Source organism: Silurus aristotelis, assembly GCF_946808225.1.
Source record: "Silurus aristotelis genome assembly, chromosome: 16".
NCBI lineage: Eukaryota > Metazoa > Chordata > Actinopteri > Siluriformes > Siluridae > Silurus > Silurus aristotelis.
The window spans coordinates 7237913-7262026 of record NC_139589.1 but is presented as its reverse complement, the minus strand read 5'-3'; the positions used below and the strand labels follow the sequence as shown (position 1 = coordinate 7262026).

Below are 24114 nucleotides of genomic sequence, written 5' to 3'. Positions count from 1 at the left end.
ATTTAAAAACACATCTCTTGCACTGGAATCTTGCACGAAATCTGCTTTCTGTGTTGTATGCGTGTGTGTTTGTGTGTTTGTGTTTGTGTGTGTGTGTGTGTGTGTGTGTGTGTGTGTGTGTGTGTGTGTGTGTGTGTGTGTGTTTTTTTTTCCAGGAACACTTGCTACCATTTTCATTTTTCTCCTAAAATAATTTTTAATGATCACGTATGTTATAAAGGCTTGGGATGTGTATTTTGTAATGTGTCAGTTGTACTCATGTATGTATCAAACAGTCATCCTTTGCAAATACATAGTGGTCATCAAGTGTACCTCTCACTTCTTGGGTTGAGGGTTCGAATCCCATCGCTGCCCCATCTGTGTTCACATAATGTCTCTGTTTTCTGTTTTGAGCGGTATCCTCAGGGCACTATGGTTCCATCCCCCTGTCTAAAGACATGCTTCGTAGGCTATTTTGTAGGTGTTTGTCAGTCAATTTTGTTTACGTGTTTTAACTAGGTTATGGTGTTTATATAAAATGTCTAGTGGATGAATGAGAGATAAATCTGATAATAAAACGCTCACACATTGTTATTAGTCAGGCATGTTCTGCTGTAATTGGGCTGTGATGCATGCTCATGTCTGCTGACTTGTGCATGATGTACCACATGAGTCTTATATATATTGCTGTATATAAAATGAAAAGTGTGTTCATAGTCTTGACAGTTAACCTGAGTATTTGATTTAGGAGGAGATATTACTGTGGGTAATCATCTGTAGTGAGACAATAAATCCTTTCTAAAGCAAGCTCTTCTGCATTGATTTAAAACAGGGTACATGCTCTAAAGGTAGAAATGATTTCAGAACAGTGTCTAGTTTCTGAACAGATTTTTGTATAGCGTCTTGTTTTTAATGTCGCATTTTAGCGTTACAATCCATTACACCATAAACCCTGTGCTGATAATACAATCTACTCGAAAGCCCTCTTAAACTCTCGCCCTGCCATATGGATTTGTCTATTATTAATTCATCTTTATTGACCTGCCGATTAAGTGCATATTAAAAAAGTTGTTTCCTTGATATAAACATTTGTCATGCACAAATTGGACTTTTTATTCCAGACATTTCCATCCCTCATGTAAATTATAGAGACACTCAGCATAACAACAGCCCCTGCAGCAATAGTTTGCCAGACATAAGTGCAACCTTTAGTCTTTGGCAGGGTTGCCACTGTCTACACTTTGTTTATATTGCACTTTCCATACATAAAAAGCAGCTCAAAGTGCTCCCTAGAAATTAAACCACATTACAAGACAGAAAATTAAATGAGCTTGAGAGATAAATACGGTGAGTGAAACGGGAGCTAGAATTGGTGATCATGGTAGCATTGCCAAATCATGCCTCAAGGGTGCCTGGTTTGATCCTGAGCTCAAGTTTATGGCTGTGTGTAGTTTTCCCATGCCTGTGTGGGTTTCCTCTGGTCCACTCCATTTTCTCCCACTTCTCATAAACAGTAGTACCCTGTTGCCCATTTTAGTGAATTGGTGTGCAAGTGTTGGCATTCCATCCAAACTTTATTCCCATCACATGTGTTGTGTTCCAAGAACAGACTCCAGATATCCTGATCAGAACAGATGCTATAATCCTGATCAACATACAGTAGGTACTGAAGCTTCCTAAATAATTATAAACAAACTACAACAATAAAAGTCAAACAAATGTCCCTACAATTTAAAAATACCTACCAAACTGATAGTGTGGGAATGAACACATGCTTCATCTCCTTTAATCTGTCCAGCTGTTTCGAGTGCCGTAACTAAGACAGCCAAGACTTAAAGGTGCGGGCATTCTGGAAGTTTAAGTCCAAAGTTTGTTGTTTTCTTTATTTAAATGTTGGATGCTAACTAATGAATAGATCATTTAAATGACTTTTCAGACTTAAATGTTGCAGAGGAAGTCCTGAGGTGCAACAAAAAGGCATTTATTCTGTTGTCAGATGACCATGAGTTGAAAAAAATCTCTTAATTTGTACCTACTCCCAGTGGTCCTAAATGGTGCTCTCATGTCACGGGTCATTGCAAATTCAGCACAACCATTGGATTGAGTAATAACAGTGATCCAAATGCTTGGTTTTTAAAACCTATATGCCCTTGATGGCTGCCACGGCACACTCGGAGGAAGACCGTAAGGTTTGAGGCTTTCGATTTCCTACGTAATGGCCTTTTAATGCTTCTCTATTCCAGTTAAATGCAAATGAAGATCTATATTTAGGTGCAAGTACAGTGTAGGTGGGTTTGATATGCATTGCTGTATTATTATTATTTTAAGTTAGGCTGACTAAGGAATGCCAAGGTTATAGACACACATTAGTAGAAATGCAAATGCTGAGGGGTGGTCCATGTGTCCCTGAAGTGCCACTGACATTTCTGACAACCCTACAGCAAATCTGGGACAAATCATGGCGCATTTTAGAGTATCTTTCTGTTTTTCTTTCTTTCTTTCTTTCTTTCTTTCTTTCTTTCTTTCTTTCTTTCTTTCTTTCTTTCTTTCTTTCTTTCTTTCTTTCTTTCTCTCTCTCTCTCTCTCTCTCTCTCGATCTCTCTCTCTCTCTCTCTCTCTCGCTCTCTCTCTCTCTCTCTCTCTCTCTCTCTCTCTCTCTCTCTCTCTCTCTCTCTCTGTCTTTCTCTTTCCTTCTTCCTCACTCTCTCTCTAGCTTCCACACATTCTCTATCATTCTTTTTCCTTTCATACCATTCAAGTCAATGTTTTCATTACATTTTCATTATTATCATTTCTCTTCATGAGTACGCTTTTGTACTCATGAACGTTCTTATTTAATATTCATCTCCAACCGCTTTATAAGCTTGTCACTGTCAGCTTTCGCATCGACTAAATCGGAATCCAATGTACTTGTCAGCATGAGGATTGCAATTAACCTTGTCGAGGAGCAAGCCTCTTTTTTGAGGATCATTATCAGAAGAAGCACATGTATGCCTTTTCAGAGCTCATTTAATGACATGCCAGCAGCTGTGGCCAGTAGATGCGGTGCCTGTGACCCAAATGCCACCAATGGCTCTGTTACTAATCCTGGAGCAGAGCCAAGAGCAGATGTGCAGACCCAAAGAGAGTCATTCACAGAAAAATATAAGCTTTGAATCTGCACCAGCTCACTTCTAATATCTCTGTTGATAGTTGAAAGTTTCTTTAGCTTCGGTTCATTGAGAGGCACTTGAGGTTTAAGCTGCAAATATTGGCATGTCAAATTATCATACCATGAAATTATCCAGACTGCTCCATCTTGAGTTCAGATGGCACCTTTGCATCACCCTAGACAGGAGGCCAGTCATGGTTCTTGAAGCACAAAAATAGTAATGGATTCAGGCTGTGAAAATCAGCAGTGCCTTTCTCCAGTAAGAATGTTTAACAGATGGAAAGGTGTGTGGTATAAGATGAGAAGTGCAGGTTTTCTGGGGTTGTATTGTACAGTCTGTATGAGATTTTTAACAGTTCCAGCATCTGAGATGAACACCTGAGATAGATCTCACAATGATAGATGCATTGTGATGGTATTTTCAAGATTGCGGGTTTAATCTGTAGTTTAATATAAGGATGGATGGATGGATGGATAGATGGATGGATGGATGGATGGATGGATGGATGGATGGATGGATGGATGGATGGATGGATGGATGGATAAATGGATGGATGGTTGGATGGATGGATGGATGGATGGATGGATGGATGGATGGATGGATGGATGGATGGATGGATAAATAAATCATGTATGTCATAACACAAAGGAAGACATTAAGTAATAGACCACTTTTCAGGTAAACTCTCTGTCTGGCAGGTTCTTCAAGTTATTTAAAAAAACATATCCTTGTTAAACTGCAGGACAAGGCAAGACTAATGTAGTTTTAAAGGCAAAGGGTAGTCATGCCAAATATTGATTTGACTTACTTACTGTCTACTGCTATATGTTGTGATTTGTTTGATATATATTTACCACACAGTTTTTATTTATATGTGAATACTTTTGCCTAATTCTGTACATACCTACAAATAGCAATCAGGGTTGTATATTTTTATTGGGAAAAAATGCATGTTTTGCAGATTTTGATTTGGACAGTTTCCTTTTTGAAGAAACTCTACAACACAGAGTTACATCTGTAAACAGCTGCTTATTTCCTTGGTGGTAACTTAAACTGTTCCCAGCAAACAGCTCAGTGAATATGAATTAGACATTATTATGCATGGAACATTATGTGATTAATGGAATCAATGAGATGTATACACTCTGTTCTCCACCATGCAAGATAGGAACATCCAAATCAATGGGTCATGCAAAGTAGAACAAAATAACCATCTGGTCCTCTAGCCATGTCTGGCGTAGTAAAATTCAACTACGTGTGAAATTCAAGCTGTTGGGTTGTGAAGAGTGAAGAGAGTCCAAATGTGGGTAAACCGTAAAAGTACACTTTTCATTGACAACTGGCTGTTTGTGTCTACATTTTCATTTCTGGAAACTCTGTGTTAAAGCTCAGGTCTGTTTTAGAATATTGACTGTGAGGTACCAGTAATTTAAAATAAAGATGTTATGTCTCGATTTCTTTTCTGGGCATTTTGTGTACAAAATATGATGCATTGATTTATTGTAATTGTTTCATCTGAACATTCTCTAGCTAGCATACATACATTTTTATTAGTTACAGTATGTCTTCTTGGCTGACAAGTTCTGATTTTGTCGTTCACAGTAAAAGTCAATGTTGTGCATTTTAAGATGCTATTTTGCTGCTTACCATGGTTGGAAAGAGTAATTATTTCCACTAAACTCTCTCATAGCAGTTCCTTTCCCAGGAAATCAGAAATCTACACCAGAAATCAGCAGTTTCTGAAATGCTAAAATCCAACTCCAACAACCTTGTTATAGTCAAAGTCACCAAAATCACAGTTTATTGCTTCTCTAATGTTTAATATGCCCATAACCCGATGAGACTGCTTGATGTTACACATAACATTTTCTTTTCATTGATAAATCTTCTCACTTCTGTTTAAAATCTAAATACAGACCCTGATATGTGAAGCACTAAAAGAATAGAGTCTGGAACTGAATACAAGTACAGCATTAGCATGTCTCTCAGGTGCTAGCACATAAGTGTCAGAGAAGCTCTTTCAGAGAAGACAGAAAGAATTCAAAGGAGGAATCCCTCAAGTTTATCCCTCACTCTACTACCAATATCTCAAAATCCCTCTGTCAGAACTATTGACATTTGAGGCTGGAGTTTAGAGCAGCTCAATAAAAAGCTTTCCCACTGTGGTCATTATGAAAGTGCTATGAAAGTGACCATGAACGTGTTGATTATTTATGTCTTTTAGTTTTGGACAGTGTGTGTGTGTGTGTGTGTGTGTGTGTGTGTGTGTGTGTGTGTGTGTGTGTGTGTGTGTGTGTGTGTGTGTGTGTGTGCGTGTGTGAGATAACAATATCTTTTGTCACACATGATTTAAGCATTAACTTGGCAGTCTCTTTAATCTTCTATGAGATGTACAACCACCAGCCAGGCAGATGGCTGTATTAAGAACATCTATAGATTTGTGCTGTGGTGTAAGATTGGTATGAGTGAGGCACTGGACTGAAGTCTCTACAGGATCATGCATGAATGAATTCTTGTTAAAAAATTTACAAGGAGAGAAATCTTGTGAAAAGGACATATATAAATATATATATGGATATAGTTACATTATTATATAGTTATAGTTACACTTTAAACTAAATAATCGAAGGATTTAGACAAAAATGTCAATTCTGAATATTCAAATTCCATATTCGTATTGATATTTATATTTAAATATGCAAAATTTATATTGAAATGCAATATAAAATATAACATTACATTTTCTATGTTCAATATAAATTGCCCAAGCGATAGGTAAGAAACTTTCTGGATAAAGTTGTTTTGCATGTATACACAGAAAAAGTATTGAAACTGTTGAACAGTTCTAAATCAAAATGAGTATATGTTTTAGGCTCAAGGGTGTGCTCTTAATCATTTGACTGGTTTGTGGCCAGCTAGAGACCTATGTCCTCTGGTTATAGAGATTAAGAAGATTAATTGAGAGACTAAGCAGCTCTTACTTTTGTTCTGAGTTCCTGGACCTTGGGGAAACTGCTGCACATATACCTCTACTGGTGTATTTTTAAAAAAGCCTGGTTTGAAAGATGTGATTTGTACAAAGGGGGAGAAAAATCTGACAATGCATTTACACATTCACACATTCAACACCCTTTCTCTTCCTTTAGCCTTCATTTCTGAGAATCGAATAAAACATTTACAGCATCCATGAGAGTTGTTGTGGTTCATTTGAAGACAGTATGTGCCATCTTTTGATTGCAGGCAGGAGCCAAAAAACAAATATAAATATCTCAACTACAAAAACGATTAGGGTTTTAAATAAAGCTCCAAGAACCAATTCTTCCTTTATTAGTAGTGGTGTTGTGCTTGGAATGTTTTAAGTGTTGCACCATGGCTGTGTTACTCTGAGTGGTATGTCACTGCTTTGTGTGTAGGTGTGTGTGAGGTTGGCATTTATTTCTTCATCATCTCTTTCATAATGATATGTGTGTGTGTGTGTGTGTGTGTGTGTGTGTGTGTGTGTGTGTGTGTGTGTGTGTGTGTGTGTGTGTGTGTGTGTGTGTTTCAGGGTGAAGATGCCTTTTCACCATGTGAGAGCAGGGCTGCTGTACACAGACAACTTCCTGGCTCACTCGCTCTCTGAGATCAGCGAGGAACAGTTATCCCATATCTCGACCGAAGAGCTTGATGGTGAGTTTGTATGTGTGTGTATGTGTGTACTGTCTGTCTGCATAGACAACTCTAGCCTTTAATATTCTACACAGTAGTGTAGAATGTTCTACAGTATATACAGTATATAATCAGTTTTAACAAAATTACCATGGTTTTATTTTATCTTGCTGAGCTGCAAAACTAGTCAAACACCTCATCTTTCTGAATGCCATATACTCTTTGATACTATTATATCAAATATCTCACAGAGAGAGAGATTTGATTTCTCTGAACAGTATCCTGCTCAGAGCCACGCTGAAAGCTATACACTTACTTTGCTTGTTAACACCGAGCATGTCTTTGTTTTTGGAATTCAGTTGTGTTACATGATTACATTTTGGCCAAATACTTCTTTCAATGAAACGAAAACGAATATGTTCTCAATGTTTAATTTTATCCTTAGAATCTTATTTGCATTAACTAATTTTACTCAGCGATGTTTTTCCCAGCTCTTGACTACTATTCTGTCTGTCTGTCTGTCTGTCTGTCTGTCTGTCTGTCTGTCTGTCTGTCTGTCTGTCTGTCTAGTGCTAGGTCCAAATGGATAATGGGTAAATAAATTAATAATGCAGCGACAAATATAACTTTCCATTTTCAAGGAGATAATGATAGTAAGATAATGTTTATTATCCTAGAACAACCCTTTTTAAATAACAAATAGCAGTTTCATTTGTAAAGTCATAATGTGCCACATGAGGGTTTATTTCATTTTCAGATTTTGACAAACAGCAAGATAAGTGCAAGGCCACTGCAGCCTGGTGTGTGTACTGCGTATATTATCTCCAGCTTTGACACTACAGTATATACATATCACACCTTACCTGATCCTCAGATTATCCTCACACATTTCAAGCAAAATCCAGTTTTCAGGACCCTAAGACGAAATCTCTACTTCAAGCAAATCTATGTTTTGAAGGGCATGATTGTATCACCTGATTAGGAAGACACGTAGAAAGCTGGAGGAGTTGAAGGAGAAATGGGATCGCCTTGTAGGCCACGTTAATAATGAGTATCTGAGATTCCCAGTGGGGTTTGCGGGAGCAGAAAGGGCTTTTATAATCACACAGCATTGCCACTCCACTTCAATCATGTCAATGTTTTTTAATGGGCATTTTTAAAAAAATGAGGAGAGGTATTGGAGCTGAGTCAAAAGATTGATGGTGCTCAAATTGTTAGTGTGTGTTAGCCTGTAGAGTATCTGCCCACAAAGCATAGTTAGTAATTATTCGCTGGAAGTCAGATGGCATAGAGTCCCACAGCGAGTTCATAAAAACTAAAACTTTTTTTTATAATCATGCTTGCTTACTTCCTGACAGTGTCAGACATTTTAATAGACATTAGCAAGCTAATTTTACTACATGATTACACAAAACAATAGTATAGAAAGCAATAGTTAATGATTGCAGTTCTGATTTTAGTCATGCTATAGTTTAGCTATCCAGTAAGCTAAGTTACTGATGTTAATTATCCAATACAATTTTAGCACTGTTTTTTTATTGCCTAGCACTGGTGTTAAATTTAAAGTAAAATGAGTTATCCTAAATGAGTTGATGAAAATTGCAAACGGTTCGATTTTACACGGAAGATTGACCTTATATCAGCTACAATACAAAACAATTCTACCAGTTTTAACTTCACAAATAAAAAGAAACTGTGACATTAGCTAGATTGGTATGCTCAGTGGAATAGTATCATATTTTGGATAAGCTAGCCTTGCAGCCATCTCACTGAGCTGCCAAATAATTATATAGCATAAATGAATTATACCCAATTTTGCTAAGTACTATCTTCTTTGTGTGTGTGTGTGTGTGTGTGTGTGTGTGTGTGTGTGTGTGTGTGTGTGTGTGTGTGTGTGTGTGTGTGTGTGTGTGTGTGTAATACAATTTATTCTAATACTGGCCAACAATAAAAGAGATAAATATACAGCAAATAAAAAAAAAAAGTTTACAGTGATATTAATTACTGAACCTAGAGTAAAAGAGCAAGCAAGCAGATCAAGCGAATCAGATTATGTCACTTGTTTGTGTGTTTGGAGTCAAGTACCTACACTAACGAGATTAGTTTGGGAGGAAATGTTCTTTATGTTTGCCTGTTTCCCTGTGCAGAGATTCGGGAGGCGTTCCAGGTACTGGACAGGGATGGGAACGGCTTCATCTCAAAACAGGAGCTGGGCGTGGCCATGCGCTCTCTGGGCTACATGCCCAGCGAGGTGGAGCTAGCCATCATTATGCAACGTCTGGATATGGATGGTGAGTTTCTCCCTTGTGCTCTCTTGTGATCCTCTTTCAGACTCTGTCTGTCTCTCTGCCTTTGATTCTCTGAAATCTCTCACTCTGTAATCGTTCCTCTGTAGTTCACAGTATCCTTTATAGGAACTAATATTGTGACATAATGGGACATTTGGGATAAGTGAGCTGCTTATGGAGCGATACTTGTAATTTTTGCAATGCAATTAAAGGCAGTGTAGCTTGGAAGTCTCCAGAATCTTTTTTATTTTTAAAAAATAAAGTTGAAATCAATGTAAAATAATGTGACGGACAGCAGTCACTGTTACCACCTGTAAGCTGTTTGTATTTTTTATTTGATGTTGTTCAATGTCCTCCAAACAAGTTTGTACATTACATTATAAAATATTTAAATAGATGTGTCCTCTCATAAGCCTTGCATTTTCACTTAAAAGTTTCACTTTATTTCAGTTAAATAATTGAAGAAAGAAAATACAATGTCATCTTCCTGAAAAACTAAAAGGCCCTCTGTCTTAAAGACTTTAGATCTTTAGAAAAGGAGACTTATAACCTCTTTACCTCTGACTGTTACAAAGTGTTGACACTGGAGACTCCTTCCAAAAATGTTAGAGAGCACTTTATAATTTATTATGCACTTGTCTAAATAACAACTCATTTTCTTTATATTAGCTTATTGTTACATTTGGCAGAAAAGTCCAATATAATGGCATATCAGAAAGAGTGCATTATTATGAACTGAGGATTTGCTTTGTTGCTGGAACAATTGTCAGCTGCTGTTATAGAAAATAAAACAAAACTAAATGACCAAACGAAAGGAGAGTTTAATGCCACTGTGGTATAAATAAATATAGATTCTACCTTTCTGGATCTCACTTCTGCTTTTGGCGAGATCTGTCCTGCAATGACACATAGGATCTGACAGGCAGTGAGTGCATGTCGCCGTAACCTGCTGATTGTACTCCGCAGATATAATGCAAATTTGTTCACACATAGTGGGACTTCAAATCAATACCACACAATGAACTTCGCACCCAGGATTGATCTTTGTAAAATGCAATATAACTGTTATTGTCTTATTAATTGTAATTTTAATTGAAATATTCTTGTTACAATAGTGTTTCTTTACTGGTCAATGACTCCACAATGGTCAAAACCTTTCATTTAAAGATGTTCATATACAAATGAGTGGGTTTTTTGTTTTGTTTTGTTTTTATGTAAAAATAACTCCTCATCTGTATACATAACAACATGCCTTTTGCCACTGTAGTGAAACAGGAAGTAAAGTGACAATGTAAATTATTCATGTTATTTAATACTTGGCTCACTTTCACACATTATGTAGTCCAGATTCATCTAAAGTAAACCATCAAAGCACTGTTTTTGTTTGGGCTACGGGTCAGTTCTCGGAACTACCCCTAGATTTAAATACCACTTTCCAAAAACACAGAGTTTTAAATCCAAGCAGAATTATATATTTTTTTAAATACACGTCTATACTGTGTACAGGCTATGACTCAATCTTAAGGGCAGATCAATGTTGCCATGAATAGAGGACCTGCATAGATTTGTCTCATCAGTCATGAAGACAGGCGATCAATCCTGACAGCAGAATTGGACAGTGGGGACAAATGCACAGTTCAAGTTGCTTAGAGCACAGCACATAAAACATGCTAAAGGTAAAAAGATATGTGCATTTTGTTAATTTCTTATCCTTTGTTATTTGCTAAGCCTGAGAATCGCGTCATGATTCAATGATTACAATCAAAGGAAAGCTGTTAAATTTGTGAAACCCTATTTATATCCCTATTTATGATCAAATAAAACCATAATTTGTACGACAACTTTATCGACATGATGTGTTTATATTAATGCAGTTTATTCATATTGAGTAATATTATTTTATATTAAATATTTTTCACATGGTGCTAACAACTTTCAGAAAGCCGGTGAAAGGGATTTCTTTACATGCAACTCTGGTTTGTGCCCATGCTGTATCTTAAATGGTTTTTGTGGGTCACTCACCACCTTCGACTTATGCATGGCATGTTTTAGTTCTGCTCTTCTGGGAATCTTAGTGAAATCCAAACATTCAATTAGCAGAAATCTGACACATATTTTGATCTCTGCCCCTAATTTGCATGTGACATCTATATAATTATTATTTCTCAATCATCATGGGTATGTGTGCTTCATGAGCTTACACATACAATTTGGCCTTTAACTTAAGGCGTTGGTGTATATAAATATGAATAATTTGCCTCAATTATCAGAATTCTTAAGACTTTCATTTTTATTTCAACACCTGAACTGACTTTTTAGCAGCCTGGAATGTTTTGTCAAGCCTGGATTTCAAACCAACAAACCAACTCAGACTTCCAGCTCTGAGTTTGTGAGATGTACAGTAGCCAGTATTTCTCCTCTCTAGTTTTCCCAACCTCATTCCATTTTGCATCTCTTATAAACTTTCTTTCAGCTTCTCCCATAAGGGGTCACCACAGTGGACCATCCGCATGTTTTATTTGGCACATATTTTTACGCTGGATGCCCTTGGCAACGCAACCCTCCCCATTTATCCGGGCTTGGGACCGGCAATAAGGCTTGTGCAACCCTAATGGCTGGGGTTGGTTCCCTGACCGGGGATTGAACCCGGGCTGCAGCGGTGAGAGCGCCGCATCCTAACCACTAGACCACCAGGGAACCCCCATTTTGCATCTCTTATAAAAAAATAAAATTATAAATTACTAATTTACAACCTCACAACCTTTACATCATTGTGTAATAGGTTCTAACCTCTTACAACATTTTTTGAGGTTTACTTGAAAGCAAACCAATAACACCTTTGGGTTTACATGTTTGTTTTGCACTGAACCGTGATTGCTGCCCCAAGGAGAAAAACATACTAGGGTTTAATTTAACACTACATATACAAAAGCACTATAAAGTATATAAATATCCTCTGTTTCTTTAAATATTGCTGCAGCTTCTAAAGGTGAAAGAAAACACTGGTGGTTACACTGGGATTGTGAGGATTGTAGACCTAGTATAGCTGTCAGATTGGGATTTTAGAAACCCATTTATTCTAAAGGTGGGATCATCCTGAAAGACTCTTCCAGCCTCCAAAAGTACAAAACTCAGAAGACTAAAAGTTGCCTGGGCTGGAACCACCAGGTTTAATGAGGTCATGTGGGATACGTGGTATTAATAGCTAAATGAAGCTTGCCTTTGGGTTATGTGGTAGTTTACAGCAGTTATTTATGCACTGTATAAACAGGGGCAAATAACTGTTTAACATTAGCGATTAATATTACGTTATGAATGTTGCAGCATGCAGATTGCATCATTAGTGGGAAAGAAGACACAGCATTCAGAAATGTTTTTCTTGCTGCAGGTGATGGACAGGTGGATTTTGACGAGTTTGTGACGATACTGGGACCTAAGCTCCTCTCGTCTGACAGCAGAGAAGGCTTCCTCGGCAGCACTATAGACAGCATCTTCTGGCAGGTGTGGAAAATAACCTTTTTTCTACTTTTTACTAGTCTTTTTTGCTTTATTTGAACTTTTGTGGCTTCTGTATCTGCCAGTCCCAATGAACCAGATGTGATCACTGTGCTATACTTTCTTTAAGTATAATGTAGTAATATGTGCAGTAATGGTTTGATTTGAAAACATTACTGCAACAGCTCTAACACTGCAACAAAATCACACAATTGTTAAGTGGCAAGTCAGTATTAGTGAAGAAGGCATGGCCTCTATGTCTGTTAGTGTGACCAATACCACTGTTATTTCCAGTGGATAAGGTGTGGTCTACATGTCTGTTATTCCCAGAGAGGGAGGCGTGGTCTCTGTGCCTGTCAGTGGAAGAGTCAGAGAAATGGCCCCTGTGCCTGTAGAACCCACTGAAAAAGCTGTCTTTGTTTGTCCTAACTGCATCTTACTTGCATAAGATTGTCGTGTCCTGTTTTCAGATATTCACTGACTTAAGTTTAGTAGATGACATAGATGTTTCCTAAAAGAAAGTATTCCTTATTCAGAGGTTGCTCAGAGATGTTCTATATGGGTTCTTAAAATGATCTGGCTAAGGAAGTGCCCATGATGGAGTTAATCGGTAAATACCGCTGCCTTTAAACACAAAGCAGTTGCCTTTAAGTGCTCAACTGAGTACATGCCTCTGTTTATGGCCAAAAATATGTGAATTAGAGCTGTAACGATTCTTCGAGTAACTTGCTTTGTTTAGTCTATTTAACTAAACACGGAGCACAGTGTTTCCCATGGATCACTATTACTGACGCACCGCCTGCTAAACTCTGTGCTGTGGACAGGGAACACAGAAGACGCTGCAGAATGAAAAATAGAGGAACGGGGAGAAAACATTGAGGGGCGCGAAGAAGATTCAGGCCAAAGAAAATGGCAGAAAGTTTTAAAACTGTGGGATCATTTCAAAACATAAAGAAAACACTGAGACAGAGACAAGAAAACCACATTGTGGTACTGTGCAATATTTTATAAATAAATACAATAATTACATAATACAAAATAAATATGAGTTTCATTAAACGAATAGTTTACCATAACCTACTCTACGCAGCCACTGCGGAGGGACTCTTTGAACGCACTGTATTTGTATTTTGATGTAATATGGCAATTAAATGCATTAATGGGTTTAGTTTTAACAAATATTCTTGTAAGCAATTTCAGCAATAAAAATGTTCATTATTCTTAAAAAGAAAAGCAAATTACATGTTTATTTTAAGAAAAAGTATTTTTCTCTCTGTTGTTTAGTATTGCTCATTTATTTAAAAAAAAAGTACTTATCCGAATAATCGATGAAATAATCACTAGAATACTCAATTACTAAAATAAATGAAAGCAGCAGCCCTAATTTGAGTGAAACTACACAGGTACATCTGAGGTCTGAAAACGTATGTGTCCAGTTTTACTGATAACTCCTCACTACTCCTGCATAACTCATCTGTGAATACAGCAGTGTGTTTAATGCCTTTTATGTGAAAACATGTTTACATTCTGGGCACGTGGAATAGACTACTTGGGAAAAAAAGCCTGTTTCCATGGATTATAGCTCCTTTAACTCCTCCTACCCCCCCCCCCCAACCTCCCTAAGTCCCCCAGCCAGTCCCCTGCATCCAAAGTCCAATGATGAAGAGCCAAAATGATTAATTCCTCAAATCCAGGCTTCAAACTATAGACAGAGTGCATGACTACAAAGGAAAGCTCATCTAGAAAGACATATAGCCACTGTTTCCTTTCCAAGAGCTCCTCTGAAGGAATACCAAAGGTGTTACAGAATGCATATTAATTGAATGGTGCACAGTTCAATGATTTAATTTGAATCTGGATTTGGATGTCAGGATAGTGTGGGGATTTTTAAAATGTATTTAACCATCATTCATTAGCATACGTAAGTGCAAAATCAATAAATGTATAAATCAATAATGGCAGAATAAAAAAACAGTAAAATATTCTGTTTTCAAACACAGCCATATGAGTCGCTCGACACATATGTCTGTTTGTGTAACAACAAGGTCACAGACACTGCATGTCTCTGGAGTGATTTAAACGCTCACCTCAGCACACACCCAGTGGGACACAATGACTCATGAATGAAAGTATAATTCAGGTAATATCTTCACACCTGCTGAGCTGCATAACAATCACCCAGCAGCCTTGATGCACACAAACAGTCCCTCTTATTGCAACTGAAGTTCCCATATGGGTTTAATAACACTACAGCGATAAGCAATATTGCAGTTATGAAAAAAAAAAATCACTATCATTCATTCATTCAATTTAAGGTTCATCAGTTTTTTTACTGGATGCATTTTAATTTTAGATAGAATATTAATTGATGTATAAACAATTTTTTTAAATAATTGATAATGATATCAGCGCCATTGTCATCATCATTATCATCCATCATGAATAGTCGTTGTCTGCAGCTATAAAAGCACTTTTTCAATTTAAATCTCCTAGTTTTTGTGCTAAATGCACAAAAAACCTTTGCAAATAAATTAAAAAATATTTACTTTCACTTGGATTGTTACCTGTGGCAATTGATGCACTTTAAAAGATGTGTGTGTGTGTGTGTGTATCAAGTCAAGTCAACCTTATTTCTATTGCGCTTTTCACAACGTGTGTGTGTGTGTGCGCAAGCATGTGTGTAAGTTTTGCTATTCTCTCAGGTGCTGCACTCAGACAAAGTCGAACAAGGTCAGAAATGCAATGTATCTGATTTAGATTTTTCTGATGCAATATCTGAATTCTTGTGGGCTTCCTACCAAATTAATTACATTACAAATTGTTTTCTGTCATGCTTTGAAAACGGAAAAGCTCTTTGACATTGAGAGAGCATCCCTGGACACAAATAGCGTACCCAATTTTGTCAGTGGAAAATAGATTACAGCCCAATTCTCAGGGTTATATACCCTCTCAGAGTCTCATTGATAAATACAGTATAACCTTTATGCTTCAATTTGCTTCTATTCTTTATTTTTAGAAGGTTTTTTTAGTAAACAAATTTTATTGACAACAGTTTTGTCATTAAACATTTATATGAGTTTTCCATTATGTGCTTTGTCCTCCTTTTTGCTTTAATGACAATATAAACTCGATCTGGCACTGACTCCACATGTTTATGCAAAATCGTTGATCTATTTTCGAGTTAAAAAAATCCATCAAATGCATGCTTCACTAAGAGAGATTAGGAAAATATTACATTTTCATAATATTGCATGATTACTTTCTTTGTTTTAAATACATGTTACTTTGGTCAATTTCCAATTTTACCTGAAGATTTTTCATAACTGGATACAAGCATGAAGAGGTGCCAGTGTGATTTATCACAAGAAACAATTTTTTCTCTACTTGAGGTTTGTATGTAACATTTACAGGTTACAAAATGTTATGTTGGCACCAAGCTGGTTGTGAATCGATTCATAAGGGCTGGAGTAGTCTAGTTTGCCATGTCGCATTCATAATATATGCATACATATATATATATATATATAGAGAGAGAGAGAGAGAGAGAGAGAGAGAGAGAGAGAGAGAGAGAGAGAGAGAGAGAGAGAAGACAAAAAAAGGTGTAAAAGCTAATGTGTGCATTATGTGTAAAAGCCATGCTCGCATTTATATGCTCAGTCAGGTCTAATGTTTAAATGTGTGTGCCTTAAAGATATGTTTTATCCTGAAATTTCACAGCACCACTGGTACATAAAAGACAAGACTCTCATTAGTGGGACTGTTTAAAAAAAAAAAAGAGAGAGAGAGCATTTTAACATCCAGCTAGCTAATTTGAGAGAAAACCAGAAAGGAATGAAAGTGCAACCATTGTGGGGGTTTTTGTTTTCAAGCACATGGACCACTACACAAGCTTTTGTGCTGTTAGACTGTAAATTAGCTAGCAGTAGCATTTTTATGGCTTCTCACACAGCATTCAGTTGCCTTCGCTTCTATCTGAGTGTTATCAGACATTCATGCTAGCATTTTATCAAGCTATGGAAGCTTATCTAGCTTAGTTAATTAGTTTAGGTAGCTGGCTAGCATTATTTACTGCAGCTTATTGGCTTAGATGCTTAGATTTTAGCTTATTATCAACATTTTAGAAGAAATAATCGAATAAGACAATATTTTCGACCGATTTTAAAACATAAGCAAGTGTAAAAGAAATTACTGATATTTTGTTCCCGGTAATAATCTAAAGTTGCTTCTCTGTTAGTTTTCTTTACTCAAAGAATATAGCTGATTGGATGTTGTTCTAACGCCGAGAATGTTGAAGTGTTGGGAAATGTGGAGAACCCTTATGATTTTTTTATCAAACTAAAACTAGCACAGTCATTGCATGTGTGTTTAGAATATTCGGATCTGCATGCAGAGTTTGGTTTGACAGCTTCAAAAGCTACTTCGCTAATTGCATTCTCCTCATATATCCTGCACAAAACGAAAAGCAAGACAGGTCTGGGTGAGTCAGCTGAGCGTGTTTTATTTTCACATCCTTCATTAACATAAAACCCTTCAGCTGAGATGTGATGAATCACAGTATGACAGAGTCCGGTTGTGTTTATAGCTCATAGCTGACTATTTTTGATCTGAGCAATGAAGTATAATTTCAAGGAAAGGACAGTTTAAAACTAAGGCTGTTATATTAAAGTTTTAAAAGCGTATTGTAGCATTCACTAATGCTTTCCAGTGCAATGAGGAAATCACTTATGTAATAATTTTAGTTCTTTACTTCATTTTTGCTTAATCATGGGTTTGACCTGCACTGTTAAAAAAACAGTAAAGAACTGGCAGCACGGTTGCCAGCAACTTACTGTAAAATTACCAGTGTCTTAGTGTTGGTGAAATTTACAGTTGGCTAGTGTTTTTGCAAAAACAACATAACACTGTTTAAATGTACTCTTTAACAGAAGTAAATCAGCTTTAGAGAGTTATTTCAAAACATCATTTCTTTATTAAACTGTCTTAGTATAAAACCTAAATGGCATTAAAGAAAATAACACAGATTCTTATTTACAGAACATTTGTATGAAATAAAAACAATGGTCAACCAAAAGTCCAAAGCTTATTACATGCATGGAAATACATCTAAATGTAAAAAAAAAAACATTACACTGGAAAGAGAGACAAAGTGAATGACAGAAAACACCCAATATATACAGATTTTTTTTTAGTGAATATGCATGTGTGTGATGTGTGTGTTGTGAGTGTGTGTATGCGATGTTTGTGTGTGTGTCTGTGGTGTGTATTACTTATATAAAGTCCCACTTAAAATCTATTTATTTTTAAGTAGACTGGCGACACGTCCGCTTTGATACTCCTACAGCCTTGTGCTCTTTTCCGGATTTATACCGATTAACCGCCTGAAAAACAAATGTGTGTGTTTAGACCTAGTGGAGGGGAAATGATTACTCACAGAAAACATAAAGCAAAGTATATTCTTGTATAAAAAACAGTTTTTATTCCGGAAAGAAAACAAGCATTAGCACGCAGATCTTTTGGGCAAAAAGTAAAACACAATAACACCGATAATTAAGGGTTTTTTTTCTAACGCTGGAGGCTTCACGAATTTGAGAAAAGCAGCGGAAAACTCCAGTCATTTTAGCGTGATACAAAGGCAATGTGATTTCAGTGCAATGGAGTTTGAAAAATTAACTTTAAAGAAGGATTATCACATATTTTCTGAATGAAACTCACCCGGTAATTGGGAATAATGCAACCCGAGTCAGAAATCCAGCTGCACAACACAGTGATGCATTTGGCGTATTATTCACTGAAAATAAGCAAATAGAAGATCGATTAACTTCCGATATCCACCACACATGTTAGCTGCCATAGCAAATGTAAGGAATCTTGTCGCGCAAACAAACCGGAACTCACCTGTTATTGTTATGAAGACGGATAAAAGTCCCCGCGTGCTCACTGCAGTTTACAAAAATACTGTATAGTAATGTTTTGTTTTTTTTCTCTGAGTAATAAATACAGCAAAATGCCGTTATATTGTGTCTACATCATTTAACAACAACAATAAAACAGCAATGTACTGCTTTTGAACATAACATTATTATCCTGTTGAAATTCTGCCGTAAATTAACAGCAATTTCTAACAGTGTGATATGGAGGGGATTTGCTCAATCATTATCTATGCGAAGTTCTATACGAATCAAACTGCCTTTGAATAATATCAAGAAATAATTGAAAAAAAGGTGAAATTTAAATTATTGCTTAATATTATTCAAAGGCAACCAAATGCTGTTTTTTGATTTTTAACTAGAAATGTTACAATATTTGTGTTATGTTGGCAGGGTGTAATCTAAAAGTGTCTAGTTCATGACCATATACTACATGGGATATAGTGAAAAAACAGGTGAGAATTATTAACTTTATACAATCAAATATAGCGGGAGTGCATTTTTGTAATACCATGATGCTTAATACAGATTTGCTATCTGGAATCGAAGGTTATGAGTTTAAATCCCAGCCACACCAAGCTGCCACTCCTGGGCCCCTGAGCAAGGCCCTTAACTAAGATAATTGTTAAGGGCATCTGCTAAATGCTATAAATGTAATGTCTGTATGCTATACTTTTGAATTGTCTTTAATGTCTGTATGCTATAATGTAAAGACTTCCCTTTAATGGAACTAAGGGCCACAAGCATGTTTCAGCATGACAATGAAGAAATAGTGAGGAATGGCATGGAGTAATTTAAATACTCTGCACTGAGCCTTGACTTCAACACCACTGAACACCTTTGAGATGAGCTGTAATATTGACTGCACCTCAGACTTCCTCGCTCACCAGTCAGTGTCTGATTTCACTAATGATCCTGTGGCTGAAAGCATTCTCAGATGATTAGAGACTATTTTAACAGCAAGTAGGGTTAAATGAGAAATGGGATGTTCAACATATAGGAATAATGGTTCATATTTTTGGCTCTATAGAGTCTTTTGAGGCAGCCGAAATGCAAAAACAGTGTGACATGACACACTGTAAAGTGGAGTTCCACTGTTGACTTATTTTCTTATTACATGCCCTTTCATGCTATTCTTTATGTAATACACTAGGAATATTGAAAGAAGTTGGTATTTTATAGTTGGTATGAGTTGGCAATGAGCTTTTGAGAATCTTGGTTCCTTAATCTGGAGTCATTGCCAAAAAAAAGGGGTGAGAACGCCAGGTAAAAAATTCAGGATTGAGTTCTCTCTAGAGCAGGGGTCAACAACCTTTTTGAAACTGAAAGCTACTTCTTGGGTACCGATTAATGTGAAGGGCTACCAGTTTGATACACACAGTTTTCAGTTTGATCTGAAATAACAAATTTGCTCAATTTACCTTTTATTATATGTTATTATTAATAATTAATGATATTCATCTATGTGAAGACACTGATCATGTTAATGATTTCTCATAATAATTATCAACAATGATTTAACAAAGTAGGAAACAGCTATTTTTAGAAAAGGCGGGCTATTCATGTGGTCCTTGCGGGCACCATGTTGGTGACCCCTGCTCTAGAGCAAGCAAAAAAAGACATAAAAGTAACTATTCAGTTATTTTAAATGCATTTGGTTTGCCAAATTATGTGCTAATGAATCTTAACTTATTCGACTGGGTTTGGTTGTGCACTCATGCTCTAAATTAGATTCATTTGTTTGTTTTCCAGGCTGAACATCAAGCTTAGCAGTGATGTTGAATTTGAAAGATTTTTACAGAGATTTTTTCATAAACTCACAGACGCTTATTAAATTAAAATGACCCTAAAAAGTGTGCACTACAGTTATGAAGTTTCAAACCAGAAAACATTAGCATTGCAGTACATCTGTATGCTTGTACGTGTTAATGTTTTAGTGTTGCTGGCTGGCTGATGTCATATTAGCATTATAAGTGGGAGAGTGTTTGGTGTCAAGTACTTAGCAGCTAGCAGCAGCCAAGAGTCAGATCATAAAGAATGGCAGCAAGTGCGGCTAATGATGATGAGCATAAACGTGAATGAAAATGGGAATGTGTGGTGCTACTGGTGGGCTGATAAACCCCACACTCTATGCTGTAATAGCCCTGCTTCCAGCGCCACTATGCACTGTGAAACACCATCTGTCCAACTTACACTTCTCCAAATGACAGTAGAAGCTCTAGGGATTGAATTTCAGGGTTCTACTGCCTTTGAAATTGATTCCTGAAAAATATGTGTATGTGTGAGCAAAAGAGAGAGAGAGAGAGAGAGAGAGAGAGAGAGAGACAGAGAGAGAGAGAGAGAGAGAGAGAGAGAGAGAGAGAGAGAGAGAGAGAGAGAGAGAGAGAGAGAGAGAGAGTATTTAATTCAAGGTCAAAGATTAAGTTATTGCCAAAACATACAGGTGCAATATCACATGGTAATGAACCATTGAGTCACCCGGTCTGAGCTGATAAGAAATTTTATCTGGTGGCCTCTGATATCTTCACTTAATAATACAGCATTGATTGGACGATGAGATTAAGAAGGGAATTGTGTCGGAATGTGGAGAACTAAATCATCTGTAGACAGTATCTATGAGGTGAGATTAGTGTATCGTAATTTACTTGTATCCATGGACTGAATGGGGACTGAATGAAAAAATATCCTAAATGCTGTCTAGTCTTCTCAAAAGAGCAGGACCATGAGGATCGGTATAACTGTATCTATCAGGTGTTAAAGTATATCCCTGAAGTGACAAATTCAGTTCTAAAAGTTACAACTATATGTTTAAACAGTTAACTTCTTCCAGGGATGTCCACTGCGTGACCGAATAAGGCATTTATCCTCAAACAACAGTCATTGTAACTACATAGGCTGGTTAACACTCTAGAAAACTTCTCTCTAGATAATAGTTATGTATGAAATAAATTCTTATATCTGGGCCCTAACACACAACCCTGTCATTGATTTCTTTCCCATCACTGCACACCAAGAAGGGTTTTATTCCTTGTATAGGGCAATAATTTGTCATTACTGCCAACGTTTCCCCTTTACAGTTACATGTAATGCTGTAGATTACGATGTCTGCAGAGTGCCACATAACTTCTTTTATAGCAGCTCTAAACAGTCGCTCCCTCAACAGCGACTTTTTCAAATTGAATGATCAAGCATTGTGCATGAAAATAAGAGAACGAAGGAGCAAAGAATTAAAGATTTATTAAAAGTAAAAAGTGTACTAAATGCTATTTACATTATAGAAAACAATTGTTTTTAGTATACTTTTTACTCTTAATAGTATGCTCTTTTATATCTGTAAAATATTTGTGGATACATGTGCCCTTAATACATAATAGCTAACAGCTTTTTCAGGGGAGTGGAGGAATGTGGTGAGGTTGGGGTGGTAGGAGAATGTGGGTGTTAAAGGTTTGTGTATTCTTGAATATTAATAGCTTAGGGACTTTTTTAATAGGGTAAATGTTTAGAGGTGTTTATCAGCCAATATTTTTAATGGCATCTCTCCAAGGCCATGCATGGACGTGGCTACGAGGTATGAACGCGAAAGACAGGAATGAATGGGATAGACAGTCGAGTGGAGTTCCTCTTTCACACATGATAAATGTGTCTGGACACCTTCGACATGCCACTTCCCGCACTCGTCCCTGCACTCCAGGTCAGCCAAAGACATCTGCCTCTGACACTTCACTTCACGCTCCATCTCTCTTCACGCTCAGATGTGTCATAACTTGTTTCATGCAGGGAAGGCTGTCTTATGGATGGCAGGCTGGTTTAGAGGTCATTGTGCATGTTTTTTTTTTTTTAGGAGAATTTTGAACAATCTTTATTTAGATAAACATTTAATACTACACTGACTACATTGAATAAACAATGAGCATAAGGGTATACTACAGTTGTAATGTGACAATGTAAATTGTAAGAGTAATAAAAATCAATTAGATAAATGAGGATACATAGGTGCTTAACCTTAATCTAAACTCATTTTCCTTCCCAAACACATTCTGTTTCCAAAACCCCAATTCCAGCATAAAAATCTTAAAGGCAGTGATCTAAAATAAATATTGCATTCTACCAAATATTATAATAAAATTTAAGTGGCCATGGTTTCTCTCATTTATGATTTCATAATATGATAGATAAAATAACCAAAAACCTTATTCTGTAATCTGCCTAACTAATGCAGTTATATTTTCTAAGTTTTAGTTCAGTGAATCCTATAGCACAATGAGAAACAATCAAATTTATTGTACAATTTAGTTCAATGTTTTATACAGCTATTCAGTGACCTCCTAAGAGAGACAGGTTTTTATAAATGGAATTTTTTGGGGGGTGCATCTCTGGATTAGGACAATAGAACAAACACCAAATTTAAGAATAAGAAGCAATAAAAGAGTTTGATATTGTATCAAATTTTAAATTTGAAGTTTATAATTTGAAAATTATAATTGAAGCAAACCAAATTCTACAGTAAAATTTACAGTACTTGTTATTTAACTGCTATTTTACTGATGGTGCTGATGAACAGGTTTAAATTGGCTTAAGCATAGACTTGTGGTAAAAGCAGTCCGTATATATAAAATCCTGCTAAGTAAAGGATAGATTATATACTTAAAAACTTGATATTATCTATGATTAGTATAGAGTTACGTGACAGTGTGTCCGCCAATGACTAAACAAACATGCACAGTGGTACAAATTGCATATGTCTGTAATATTCTATATAGTTATTACCGTATTTTTTGGACTATAAGCTGCTACTTTTTCCCCACGTTTTGAATGCGCTTTATGGATGCGCTTTATAGTCCGGAAATTACGGTACGTACTGGTTTTCCTGTTACATTTAGTGTTTGAATTTTTCAAAAGCAGTAGCCTTCAAATTTACTGAAAGGTATGTTTTTCTTTGTACCAGCCTTTTTATCAACCATTTCTAGATTGTTAAATACTAATGTGAGGCCAAAGATTTTGTTTAAAAGCTCATGACAACAATGATGACAGTTAAACATTTTAAAACAGAGATATTCAGAAACAGAGATTAGAAAGAGATATTCAGTGTGTGTAAAGTGTGTAAAAACCTAATGGAAACCCCCTGAATGTGCCAAAATCTCTTGTATTCTTCATATCTCTGGGCTGTGTGGTTGAGTGGCTAGCTGAACAACAATCTCACAACATGACACAACACTAATACATACTAAAAATTAAGATATGGCATTGCCATGAGGCAAAATGTGTCAACTTTACTCTGCCTGGAATTGCTTAACATTTAACAGGGATGTTTTGGCTCTGACATGCCTTCTTAAAGATGCTGCTCAGTAGGTACACATTTGAGAATGTGAACTCCAGGCTAAAGAATTTGTATTTTAAACAGCTGTCATAATGTCCATACTGTTCTTGTAGCATGGTTTAAATAAAATCTTTGTACTTTTTCCCTTTTTACTTTTGGAGGTAAGCAAATGTGGCCAAACATTTAAGATCAGTAAACTCTGTAGTTTTTAAAAAACTTGCTATATGTAGGGCAGAAAATGTCAGAATTTCACTATATAAAAGTTCGTCTTTAGGAGGTACACAATTAGTGTCCAACTTCCATCCATC

The 24114-nt window shown here is 36.5% G+C and overlaps 2 protein-coding genes across 3 annotated transcripts in view; one reads left to right on the top strand and one right to left on the bottom strand.

Annotated features, from left to right (window-relative positions):
* mettl27 (methyltransferase like 27) overlaps window positions 1-24114 on the bottom strand; it is a 147997-nt gene that overhangs the window by 61760 nt on the left and 62123 nt on the right. The window lies entirely within an intron of this gene.
* Window positions 1-24114, top strand: part of caln2 (calneuron 2) — a 36938-nt gene that overhangs the window by 2859 nt on the left and 9965 nt on the right. For both annotated transcript variants that reach the window (XM_083564785.1, XM_083564784.1), the window contains exons 2-4: window positions 6679-6800; window positions 8927-9070; window positions 12456-12568. In XM_083564785.1, the coding sequence (XP_083420911.1) occupies window positions 6686-6800; window positions 8927-9070; window positions 12456-12568 (372 nt within the window). In that variant the 5' untranslated portion in view covers window positions 6679-6685. The remainder of the gene's footprint in view (window positions 1-6678; window positions 6801-8926; window positions 9071-12455; window positions 12569-24114) is intronic.